This window comes from Sus scrofa, chromosome 6 (assembly GCF_054392235.1).
Source record: "Sus scrofa isolate SSC_HxYL_T2T_F1_AM1 chromosome 6, Sscrofa_HxYL_maternal_Yorkshire_Landrace_v2.0, whole genome shotgun sequence".
Lineage (NCBI taxonomy): Eukaryota > Metazoa > Chordata > Mammalia > Artiodactyla > Suidae > Sus > Sus scrofa.
This window is the reverse complement of record NC_139388.1, coordinates 38,241,514-38,254,459: the sequence shown is the minus strand read 5'-3', so window position 1 is coordinate 38,254,459 and position 12,946 is coordinate 38,241,514. Positions and strand designations below refer to the sequence as shown.

At 42.4% G+C, this 12,946-nt stretch overlaps 1 protein-coding gene across 24 annotated transcripts in view; it reads right to left on the bottom strand.

Annotated features, from left to right (window-relative positions):
- Window positions 1-12,946, bottom strand: part of ABCC12 (ATP binding cassette subfamily C member 12) — a 92,047-nt gene that overhangs the window by 63,066 nt on the left and 16,035 nt on the right. For all 24 annotated transcript variants that reach the window (XR_014805063.1, XR_014805065.1, XR_014805059.1 and 21 more), the window contains 2 exons: window positions 5,927-6,093; window positions 2,512-2,667 (listed from right to left, as the gene is read on the bottom strand). Coding sequence is in view for 17 of the 24 variants with exons in the window: in XM_084958793.1 (XP_084814919.1) it covers window positions 2,512-2,667; window positions 5,927-6,045 (275 nt within the window). In the remaining 7 variants the exon portion in view is untranslated. The remainder of the gene's footprint in view (window positions 1-2,511; window positions 2,668-5,926; window positions 6,094-12,946) is intronic.

Here is a 12,946-nt window from a genome sequence, read left to right as displayed (position 1 = left end):
TCCTGGCGTTGCTCAGTGGGTTAAGGATCTGGTGTTGCTGTGAGCTGTGGTGTAGGTCACAGATGCGGCTTGGATCCCGCATTGCTATGGCTGTGTTGTAGGACAGCAGCTACAGCTCCAACTCGACACCTAGTCTGGGAATCTCCATATGCCTTGGGTGCAGCCTTAAAAAAGCAAAAAAAAAGGGGGAGGGGACTTACATTCTCATTTGCTGTTTAAAGCTACTCCAATGGACAAACCTTTGCAAGAAGGCTTAGCACAACGCCTCCCCCATACCTGGCAGCGGTAGCTTCAGATGAACAGCAGTGGTTCTCCCTTCTTCTTATGCAGGGTGGATGGGCCATGAGAGAGCAGTGGGCAAAGCCCTGACACAGCATGAGCTGTTATCTGGCATTTGGGCTCTTTTCAGGACTTGATTTCCTCCTTCTCCTGCCGGTCTCTGGCACAATACCAGTTGTGATTTAAAAAAGAGAGAGAGGCAACAAAGAAGCCAAGATAAAAAATCTAAAGGGCAAGGAGGAGCTTGTCCATTTCCAAGATCTGAAACGAGGCCAGTGGGACAGGTGTGTGGTGACATGGGGAGGCAAGGCAGGGCCAGACGGATTTCATTCCCAGTGCAAAGGAAGCCACTGCAGGTCAAGATTATTTTATGTATCTAAAAGAACATGGGGCTTCTGTGAGAGTAGTGGGTGATGGGGGTTGGAAGCAAAGACAGAAGCAGAGAAACCACAGTGGAAGATCGCCAGCAGCCAGGTGGGAAGTGGAGGTGGCATTTAAAGAAATGTGGATTGGAGTTCCCGTTGTGGCTCAGCAGTAACCACCCAGACTAGTATCCAGGAAGATTAGGGTTCAATCCCTGGCCTTGCTCAGTGGGTTAAGGATTGCTGTGAGCTGTGGTATAAGTCACAGAAGTGGCTCAGATCTGGCATGGCTGTGGCTGTGGCATAGGCTAGCAGCTGTAGCTCCAATTTTGACCCCTAGCCTGGGAACTTTCATATGCCCCTGATGGATTCCTTTAAAAAAAAAGAAAGGTATATGGGGGAGAGATCAGGACTTATTGATGAATTCAATGTGGGGAAAAATGAGGGGGAATTGGGTAAGGGATCCCAGTTTTCCAGCTTGACCAACTGTGGGAATGGAGTTTACAGATATGGGGAAAAGAGGAAGAGGGAACATCATCAGATGGGGCTTTAGATACAAAAGAGGATCAAGGATGCAGCTTTAGATGTAAGATGCTTGTGACTCATCCAAGTTCAGCTGTCTGATGGGATGCTGGGAGTGTGAAGTCCGGAAGAGAGTCATGGTCTGACAATGGCGTGCTATTGAGTTTGTCAACATGTGTTCAGTGGCTAAGCCTTTGGAACAGAACCTAGTATGGAAGGGAAGAGGATCTCAGGTGATATGGGATAGATGGAAGGAAACACTAAAAACAGACAGAGAGGTAGAAAGAACACCTGGGTCTCATTCCTCTTCCAGCACCCTGGCAATTTTCTCTAGACTGTAGATTTGGGAAACTACTACTGACAGAGATTTCTTCAGGGCACAGACGAGGGGATGCACAATTGTAAAAAAACGATGGCTAGAGCATGATTAGAACTCTTAGGCCTTCAAGCACATGAGGCCAAAGAGGAGAATTCCAGAAGATGCAGAGAGAGGGCTTTGAGAGATTCCCCACTTAAGACAAGAACTTCTGGAGTTCCTGCCAGAGTGTAGTGGGTTAATGATCCTGCTTGTCCTTATGGCATTGCTGGTTCGATCCCTGGCCTGGCTCAGTGGGTTAAGGATCCAACATAGCCACAACTTGTGGTGTGGGTTGCAGAGCAGGGAGGAAACAGAAGAGGAGTCGATCTGTGAAGATGGTGGCATAGGGGCTGTTTAAAGAGAGCAGACAAAGTTCTGGACAGAGGCACCAAGATTTAACGGCACTGACCTCTGGGGAGTGGAGCAGGAGTACAGTGGGGATATATTTCTACCACTTAAACTTGTTGCTTTAATATTTTTATAGTGAATATGAATTAGGCTGAAACCTATGAAATGTACGGTTTCGCAAGTCAAACTTGTCAGTTTTCATTTGGTTCAACCTAAGTGTATTTTGTAAAACAAAAATCTGATGCCAATTTTTAAAGTGAAACAAAAACACCATGCCGGAACCTCATAAAGCAGCCCAAGTGGGGTCCAGGTAGCCCAGAGCAAAGTGAGAGTCTGGCCACTCTCGTCCTGATGTGGTGCTCAGACAAACCAGCTGATAGCCTGGCCAGAATGGTCCTGAAGCCTCAGGCCAATGTGCTCAAGAAGTTCTCTCTCCCCACCAACTCTCCCTGGTCCTCACCTCCCCAGAGACTGAGCCAGGAAGTTCAGTCAGGCCAGTCTACCTCTCAGAGATAAGCCACCGAGAAGGGCCAAGGACCCATGGGCATCGATTTTCACATGGCAAAATGGGAGCACACGAAAGGGGTTGCAGGTCCCCTCCTAGGTGCCCCCCCCAGATCTGACTCCAAAGAATCCTGGTACCTTTTGGCGTTGATGTCAGATGAGTCATAGGGCGACAACGGGGGCAGGGTGTCCACAGTCAGGGTGTGCCTGTAGCCTCTAACCATCAGTGGGGTGAGCCAGGAGAACGTGGCAAAGGAGAGCAGCCCTGCATCATCCACAGGGTTGGGTGCCAACCTAAGACAAACGAGATGCTCGGTGTTCCAGGAGGTTGGGGTCCCCGCCTTGAGTCCTTGGCTGGAATTATCAACCATAGTAACAACCACAGCCACGCTCAGACCTGTGACTCACATCCATCAGCCCCATGAGCTGCAGTGTGCTGGACCAGCTCCTCCCAGCTTGTGAAGGCTGATTGTTAAATTTTCAGGAATTCTGCAAATCAGTTCTTAAATACAGCCAATATTAAAAATTAAATTACGGGAGTTCCTGTTGTGGCGCAGTGGTTAACGAATCCGACTAGGAACCATGAGGTTGCGTGTTCGGTCCCTGCCCTTGCTCAGTGGGTTAACGATCCGGCGTTGCCGTGAGCTGTGGTGTAGGTTGCAGACGCGGCTCGGATCCTGCATTGCTGTGGCTCTGGCGTAGGCCGGTGGCTATAGCTCCGATTAGACCCCTAGCCTGGGAACCTCCATATGCCACGGGAGCGGCCCAAGAAATAGCAACAACAACAACAACAACAAAGACCAAAAAAAGACCAAAAAAAAAATTAAATTATGGAAATGTAAGTCAATTATCTTAAAGACAAAGGCAATAAATACTCAAAACTCATAGCCCTAGATTTTACTAGTACCTCTGCTCTTTAGATTATGTAAGTCTATCATCTCTGGTGGAAATACCATGCAGAATCGGGATCTAATGTCATGAACCTCTTCTCAGCTTTGTGCTCAGCGACATCATGTTTGTAGCTTGAAGTCAGCCATGGTAGGAGGACTCACACCATAAAAGGGGATTAATGGTACAATCCAGGGAATTTTTTAGTGAGCTGCTTAGTGAGCATTTACCAATGACAATCCCACAACGGGCTCGTGCTAACAGCATCCCATCTCACAAGAGGGTTTCTCTTCCACTTGGCATGAGGAAAGGGAGACCCACCCAGTAGCTGGCCATCAGAGGAGCTGGGCGCCTGACTTTTGCTCTCAGGAGGATGGAGAAGGGCAGGGCAGGGCAGGGTGTGCCCCCAGTGGGGACAAGGCTTCCCGAGGAAGTAAGAGCTAGAGGCAAACTTGTGGTTTATTTTGAGGATTGAATGGATTATTCCATGTAAGATATTATATTTTAAAAAATAGCTAGCAGACAGAGAAGGAAGATAAGGGGAAGTGAAAGGAAGAAAAGGAGGAAGAAGTAAGGAAGAAGGAGGAAGAGAGGTGGTTCTGCTCTTGAGGAATTAACCGTCCAAGATGGAAGAAAAGTCAGAGCCACAAAGTGTTACCTACTAATTGCTGAGTATTCGTCATATTCCCGGCCCTGGAAGAGTTTTGTATTTGTACTAGATGTTGTCAAGATGCCCCAAGTCACCGACTTTGTCGCATTCACGTCCCATCTCAGCTGTGGAGCGCTTGTGCTAACAGCATCCCATCTCACAGGTATGCTGTGCCTCTTTTTACTATGTGGTTTTAGGGTCTTCTTAGAGCATAAGTGCAGCCCAGAATTGCAGGGGGCTTATGCTGCCAGGGGAAAACCCAAGTAACTAACAGAGTACAAAAGCCCATGGACAAATGTTCCCACCTCTCATCCTATAGGCGGGAAATTGTACACTTCTCCAGGGGACCTAGTAGAATCTGGTACCCATGTCTACAGCAGTGATACCAATGACACACCCCATGTACACCCCATGTTCTTCTTCCCTGCCTCGCTCTCCCTAAATCTTCCCTCCTGCTTCTTAAAATTGCCTCTCCAATAAGCTACCTGCATCCAAGTTTTTGACTCAGGCTCTACTTTGGGGATAATATTAATAATGTTAATGAGGTGCTATTATTAAGGCACTTGATACATAGTAAACATTTCCTAAAGGGTAACTTTTATGATAAGGTCATTCATTACCTCATATAATCCAACAGCTCCATGAACTAGGTATGTGGGTTGTGTGATGAGCCCATTTCATAGACAAGAATATCGAGGCACAGAGAGGTTAGAGTACTTGCCCAAAGTCTTATAGTTGTTAAGTGGTGAAGCTAGGATTCAAACCCACTGCTTGCTGACTCCAGGTTCCATCATTCTGTTAATCACTATCCCACATCGCCCGTCCACAAAGCGATTACAAACTGAGCCAAAGCAGTGGGTAGTTAGAGCTCTCTCCAGCCTGGGGCTAAGGATGGTAGCTCAGGCTCTTATCTTTTGCCTTCCCTCTCACTTTAGAGGGCTCACGGGTGTATGTTTCTTCCATAGATTCTAGGAGAGAGTAGTGCTGTGTCACCTACCTTCCTCTGCTGGGAGAAAATACCATAGGCCCTTCTCATGCAGAAAAGGCAGCTTTTATAGTTATAGTTTATGTAGTGTTATAACACATATATGATAATAATATAACATCATGTGAGCTTAGAAGTCAGGCTGCCTTAGTTCCTACTCTGCAATTCAAAACTGACCTAATTCTCTGTCCAGTATATGTATCCCAGACCCTTGGAATGTGATCTTGTAGCTCCTTCCTTCAGAAGGTTAAGTCTATTTCTCCACACCTTCAGTGAGGGCTGATTTGTGACTTGCTTTGGCCAATACATTGCAGGGAGAGAAATGGTAGACAGTTCTGAGCTGAAATCTCCTGAAGGCCTATATGCTTCAACTCATCCTCTTGGCTGCCTACTGCATTACTATGTGATCAAGCACAGGCTAGCCTGCTGAAGGTTGGATAACTCACATGGCCCACCTTCCCCCAGCCAGTCAGCCCCCAGAAGCACAGCCATCTTGCTGACCAGCAGATGCATAAGTAAGCCTGGTCAAGACCAGGTGAATCACCCAACTGGACCTAGCCCAAGTTGCTGACCTACCCATAGAATTATAAGCTCAATAAATGTCAATTGTTTAAGGCTACTAAGTGTTGAGATGGCTTGTTACACAGCAAAATCCACCTAATTAACTTTGGGCACATTATTTGATCTTTCTTATTCACCCACTTACGCACCCATCAAATAAAAATAATAATAACACCTCCAGGGTGGTTGTGGAGAGTGAATGAGAAGATGTTTGTAAAGAATTTGAACAGGTCCTAGCACATGGAAAGCTCTCCTTAAACATTTGGTACTGTCTTCCTCTCACCAAAGGACAGGAGAGTTCATGAGGTGAATTGTCAATAAATGAATAAATGGATGGATGGATGGAAAGACAAAAGGACAGGCATGTAGAGCAGAAGGATGGGGCTCAGGGGCAGTGTCCACTCTCTTGATGGGCTGGAAGGTATTCCTACAAGTTCTCCCTGGGCCACCTCCCGACCCTCCCCTCTTACCTTGCATAGGGTCTCACTGGGATCATGGTCTTCAGGCTGGGGTCATATCTCTCTGCAAAGGACCTTCTCTGGCCTCGCCGGTCCAGATCAGCAATAAGGTAGGGCCCATCATTTACCATCTTGGTGGCAGTCTAGAGCTCTGGGCTCTTGGCCTAGGAATATTCACTCTGCAGCAGAGAGATGCGGAGATGAGGACATTTTGGAATGGGATCAGGCAGCCCCCACTCCACCCAGACCAGCTTCTTGCTCCAACCACTCAGATCTGGTTTCATCAATTAACCATCCACATTTGTGGAAGAGTGTGGCCAGAAGACCCACACAGCCCTCAATTCCACTCTGCGCCTTCCTTATTAGAAAGGACATTCTGGGAGTTCCTATCATGGCTCAGTGGTAACGAACCCAACTAGTATCCATGAGGACACAGGTTTGATCCCTGGCCTCACTCAATGGGTTAAGGATCTGGTGTGCCATGAGCTCTGGTGCAGGTCACAGATGCAGCTTGGATTCTGCATTGCTGTGGCTGTGGTGTCAGCTGGAAGCTGCAGCTCTTATTCAACCCCTAGCCTGGGAACTTCCATATACCACACATGTGACCCTAAAAAGAAAAAGAAAAGAAAAGATATTCTGTTCCTCCTCTTTCCCATTTTAGGTTGACCTGGAGCAGAAAAGCCCATTGCAGGTTTTCTACCAGGAGCCATCCCATGGCCACGTCTGACTCCCAGCCTGGCAAAAGAACCCCAAGAATGTAGGTTTGCTTCCTGTGTGTGACCCAGGGTGAAGCTTGTCACACATACATACCCCTTTTTCTCCCTGATTCTTTAAGATATCCAGGATCATGTTCACCCACATCCCCTTGTTCCCACATCCAAGGATCAGAGAACTTCAACAAGACCACCTCTCAGGACCAGGCACTTCTGAGCAAGCCCATGCCCCACCCCTCCCATTTCTGTGACCACTGCTACAAAGGGAAGTCAACAATCCAGGTGGAGAGGATACTTTTGGGAATGCCTGCCCAGCCCACAAGCCAACCATCCTATTCACCAAGCACCTAAACCCAAAGAATAGAGAACAATTCCTGAAGGTTTTCTATCCTAGTTCCAGTTATTCCCTAAGGCAGAGCTCTATTCTGGCCCTTTAGTTTCATGACATTGTGCTCTCTATACCCTATAAATAAATTATCCTTTTTCTCCTAAATTATCCTGAGTTGGTTTCTGTTACTTGCAACCAGAATATTCACAATTATAAATCCATGGTTTCTCATCCTATGAATTCTCTTTGGGATTTTTCATGGCTAGAAACAAACCAATTCCCATCGAGGTTTTAATGGATGATAAACCTATGGCATGTCAGAGTTGGAAGCATGCTCAGATGCAATCTTTGACAAACTTCTCATTGTTCAGAAAAGGAAAGAGAGGCCTAGATAAAGGAAGGGACTTATTCAAGAGAAAATGTAATAGTGACATCAAATCATGGCCAAGACGTACCTCATTTGTGTCTCCCTCCCTCCCAATAACTGCAATTTTGCAAGTGAATCCACAGAAGGACTGAGAAAACCTCAGAATCCCAACAAGCCGACAGAAGGTATTTCTCTCCCAAGGACAGTTAGTAAAGACTGGAGGAGGGGACTCCTGCTGCAAATACAAAAACAGCAACACAAAACTTCAAGGCACATGAGAAATCAAGGAAACATGATACCATAAAACCACCAAAGACAACAATAATCCTCCAGTAACCAGACCAAAGACATGGAGCTCTGTACCTTACCTGATAAAAAATTCAAAGTAGCTGTTTTAAGGAAACTCAGTGAGCTACAAGAAAACACAGAAAGATGGATTCAACTAAATACAGAAAACAATACATGAATGAGAAGATAAACAAAGGGGTAGAAATCATTGAAAAGATCCAAACAAGCACATTGGACCTGAAGAATACAATGAATGAAATTAAAACTGTAATAGAGAGTATCAACAGGAGGAAGAAACTGTGAGCTAGATGACAAGAACTTTGGAATTATTCAGAGGAAAATAAAGGAAAAAATGAAAAGGAATGAAGAAAGCCTACATAATCTATGGAATACCACCCCAAAAAAAATTTTTTTGCAAATTATTGGCATTCCAAAAGGAGAAGAGAGGTGAAAAGGGGGTAGAAAACTAATTTAAAGAAATGGTCAAAGGAAACCCTAAACAACACAAAAAGACAACCCACAGAATGGGAGAAAATCTTTGCAAATGAATCGACTGACAAGGGATTAATCTCCAAAATCTATAAACACCTTCTGCAGCTCCATACCAAAAAAAAAAACAAACAACCCCATCCAAAAATGGGCAGAAGATCTAAACAGACAATTCTCCAAAGAAGACATACAGATGGCTGAGAAACACATGAAAAGATGTTCAGCATCACTCATTATTAGAGAAATGCAAATCAAAACCACGATGAGGTACCACCTTACACCAGCCAGAATGGCCATCATCCAAAAGTCTACAAACAAGAAGTGCTGGAGAGGGTGTGGAGAAAAAGGAACCCTAGTACACTGTTGATGGGATTGTAAATTGGTGCAACCACTGTGGAAAGCAGTATGGAGATTCCTCAGAAAACTAAACATAGAACTACCGTTTGATCCAGCAATCCCACTCCTGGGCATCTATCCAGGGAAAACCACAACTCGCAAAGACATATGTACTCCAGTGTTCATTGCAGCACTATTTACAATAGCCAAGACATGGAAACAACCTAAATGTCCATCGACAGAGGAGTGGATCCAGAAGATGTGGTCCATATACACAATGGAATATTACTCAGCCATCAAAAAGAATGAAATACCAGCATTTTTAGCAACATGGATGGACCTAGAAACTATCATGCTAAGTGAAGTCAGCCATACAATGAGACACCAACATCAAATGCTTTCACTGACATGTGGAATCTGAAAAAAAGGACAGACTGAACTTCTTTGCAGAACAGATGCTGACTCACAGACATTGAAAAACTTATGGTCTCCGGAGGAGACAGTTTGGGGGGGTGGGGGGATGTGCTTGGGCTGTGGGATGGAAATCCTGTGAAATCAGATTGTTATGATCATTATACAACTACAGATGTGATAAATTCATTTGAGTAATAAAAAAAAGAAAAAAAAGGAAATGGTAACTAAGAATTTCTCAAATTTGGGTAGATTTTAATATCCCGGATTTCCCATCATGGCTCAGCAGAGATGAATCTGACTGGTATCCATGAGGACACAGGTTCAATCCCTGGCCTTGCTTGGTAGGTTAAAGATCCAGCTTTGCCATGAGCTATGGTGTAGGTTGCAGGTATGGCTCAGATCGCATGTTGCTATGGCTGTGGGAAAGGCCAGTGGCTATAGCTGCAATTTGACCCTTAGCTTGGGAACCTCCATATGCCTCAGGTTCGGCCCTGAAAACGAAAAAAAAAAAAAAAAAAGGAGTCCCTGTTCTGAGGTTCCAGTTTCAATTCCTGGCCTTGCTCAATGGGTTAAGGATATAGCGTTGCAGTGAGCTGCGGTCTAGGTCACAGACATGGCTCAGATCCTGCATTGCTATGGCTGGCAGCTGTAGCTCCAATTCATTCCTTAACCTGGGAACTTCCATATGCTGTGGGTGCGGGCCTGAAAAGCAAAAAAAAAAAAAAAAAAAAAAATCCAGCCATTACATGAGGGTAATAGGTCACCAAGCAAACTGGACTTAAAAAGATCCTCTCCAAGACACATTTTAATGAAGTTGTCAAAAATTAAATAAAGAGAGAATCTTAAAAGCAGCAAGGGAAGAGAAGCCTGTTACTTAGAAGGGAATCCCCAAGGCTATGAAAAGAGGTCTCGGCAGAAACCTTATAGGAAAGAGTGGAATAATATATTCAAAGTACTGAAAGAAAAAACCACCAATCAATAATACTCTATCTGGCAAAGATACTATTCAGAAATAAGGAAGAGATGAATATTTTCCAGGCAAAAACTGAGGATTTTATCACCACTGGACCTACGTTACAAGAAATGCTGAAAGGAGATCTTCAGGCCAAAGTTAAAGGTACTAACTGGTAATCTTAAAACATATGAAGATATACAATATACTGGTAAAGGTTAAGTAGATAATCAAATTCAGAATATGCTAATACTATAATATGGTCATGTGTTAACCATTAAATTCTAGTATAAAAGCTAAAGGACAAGAGTAGTAAAAATAACTATATCTGGAGTTCCTGTCATGGCTCAGTGGTTAATGAATCTGACTAGGAACCATGAGGTTGTGGGTTCGATCTCTGGCCTTGCTCAGTGGGTTGAAGATCCAGCATTGCCGTGAGCTGTGGTAGGTCATAGACGTGGCTCGGATCCCACGTTGCTGTGGCTCTGGCATGGGCCAGTGGCTACAGCTCTGATTGGACCTCTGGCCTGGGAACCTCCATGTGCCACAGGTATAGCCCTAGGGGGAAAAAAAAAAAAAAAAAAAGCCTGTATCTAGGAAGGGGTGTGGAAAAAAAGGAATGTAAATTGGTGAAGCCACTATGGAAAACAGTACTGAGTTTTCTCAAAAAACTAAAAATAAAGTTGCCATATGATCCATCAATACCACTCCTGGGCATATATCCAGACAAAATTATAATTCAAAAAGATACATGCACTTCTGTGTTCATAGCAGCACTATTTACAGTAGCCAAGACATGGAAACAACCTAAATGTCCATCAACAGATTAATGAATAAAGAAGATGTGGTATGTAAGTGCATATGTGTATGCATATATATAAAACTCAGCCCTAAAAAAGAATGAAATAATGTCATTTGCAGCAACATAAATGGGACTAGAGATTATCATACAAAGTGAAGTAAGTCAAATAAGTAAAGTTAGAAAGAAAAAGACCAATACCATATATCACTTACATGTGGAATCCAAAATACAACACAAAAGAATATATCTATGAAACAGAAACAGACTCAAAGAACAGACTTACAGTTGCCAAGAGGGAGGGGTGGGGAAAGGTAGGATTGGGAGTTTGGAATTAGCAAATGCAAACTATTATATATAGAACGGATACACAATAAGGTCCTACTATATAGCACAGGGAGTCTATATTCCTGTACTTTACAGTATCCCCTGATAAACCTTAATGGAAAAGAAAATGAAAAAGTTTATTATGTACAGTATATTACTAACTATGCTGCAATAAAATTTTTAAAAATAACTATAGCTAAAGTAATTTGTTAATGAATACAAAATATAAACAGAGGTAAATTATGACATCCAAAACACTAAAAGTTATCAAAACACAAAGCATATGGGTTTTGTACCCAAAGTTAAGTTCTTAGCATAAAGTAGACTATCATATCTATAAGATGATAATTTTTTTAAGATGATAATTTTATGTAAGCTCATGGTAACCACAAAGCCAAAACCTATAGTAGATTCACAGATAAAGAGGAGGGAATTAAATCATACTACTACAGAAAATCATCCATTCACAAAGGAAAGCAGAAAGAGAGGAAGAAAGGAACAAGGGAACTACAAAACTGACAAGGCAAAAAGAATCAGAAAGCTTGTGCGTCAATAGCTACTCTAAATGTAAATAGATTAAACTCCCCAATCAAAAAGCATAGAGGGTTTGGATGGATCTGAGAAAACAAGACCCAAGTATATGCTACCTACAAGAGACTAATTTCAGCTTTAAGGACACACGTAAGCTCAAAGTGAGGGGATGTAAAAGATATTCCATGCAAGAGGAAACAAAAAAGAGCAAGTAGTTATACCTATATCAGAGAAAATAGACTCTAAGCCAAAAACTATAAGAGATAAAGGTAATTACATAAGGATAAGGGTTTCAATTTATTAAGAAGATATAAGTGACTATATTGGGGAGCTATATATATCAATGAAGCTAAAAACTGGGTTTTTAAAAAGATAAACAGAATTGACAAACCTCTAACTAGTCTAAGAAAAAAAGAAATGAGGAGAAAAAGAGTAGGCTTTGCAACTGATACTGCAGAAATACAAAGGATCACAAGAAACAATGAACAATTATATGCCAACAAATTGGATAACAGAAAAATAGGTTAGTTCATGGAAATACATGACTAAGAGTGAATCATAAAGAAATAGAAAATCTGAACAGACCAATTATTAGTAAGGAGATTGGATCAGTAATCACAAATCTCCCAACAAAGAAAAGCCCAGAATCAGATGGTTTCATAGCGAATTTTACCAACCATTTAAAGAAGAGTTAATGACAGTTTTTCTCAGACTATTCCAAAAAATTAAAGAGGAGGAAACACTCCCAAACTCTTTCTATAAAGCCAGCATTATCCTCATACCAACACGAGATAAGGATGCTACAAGATGCTACATGAAAAAGAAAACTATCAACGAATTTCCTTAATAAATATAAATGCAAATAATATCATCACAATATTAAAAAGCTGAATTCAACATTAAAAACATGGTCAAGTAGGATTTATCCCTGAGATGCAAGGATGGTTCAACATATACAAATCAATAAATTAATACGCCATATTGATAGAATGAAAGATAAAATCATATGATCATCTCAATAGATGCAGAAAAAACCATTTAACAAAATACAGCATTCATACATGATAAAAAATTAAGTATATAAGAAATATACATCAACATAATAAAGGCCATATATGACAAGGCAACACCTAACATCACATTCAATGGTGAAAGATTGAAAAGTTTTCATCTAAGATTATGAAGACAAAGATGCCACTGACATCATTTCTACTCAACTGAAAATCCTAGCCATAGAAATTAGGAAAGAAAAGGAAATAAAATGCATCCAAATTGGAAAGGAATAAGTAAAATTGTTTTTGTAGATGATATGATCTTATATATAGAAAATCTTGAAGACACTACCAAAAGAACTATTAGCACTAATTGACAATTTCAGTAATGCTGCAAGGTAAAAAAAAAACTATAAAATCCAATTGTGGAGTTCCCATTGTGGCTCAGCAGGTTAAGAACCTAACATAGTGTCCATGAGGACATGGGTTTGATCTC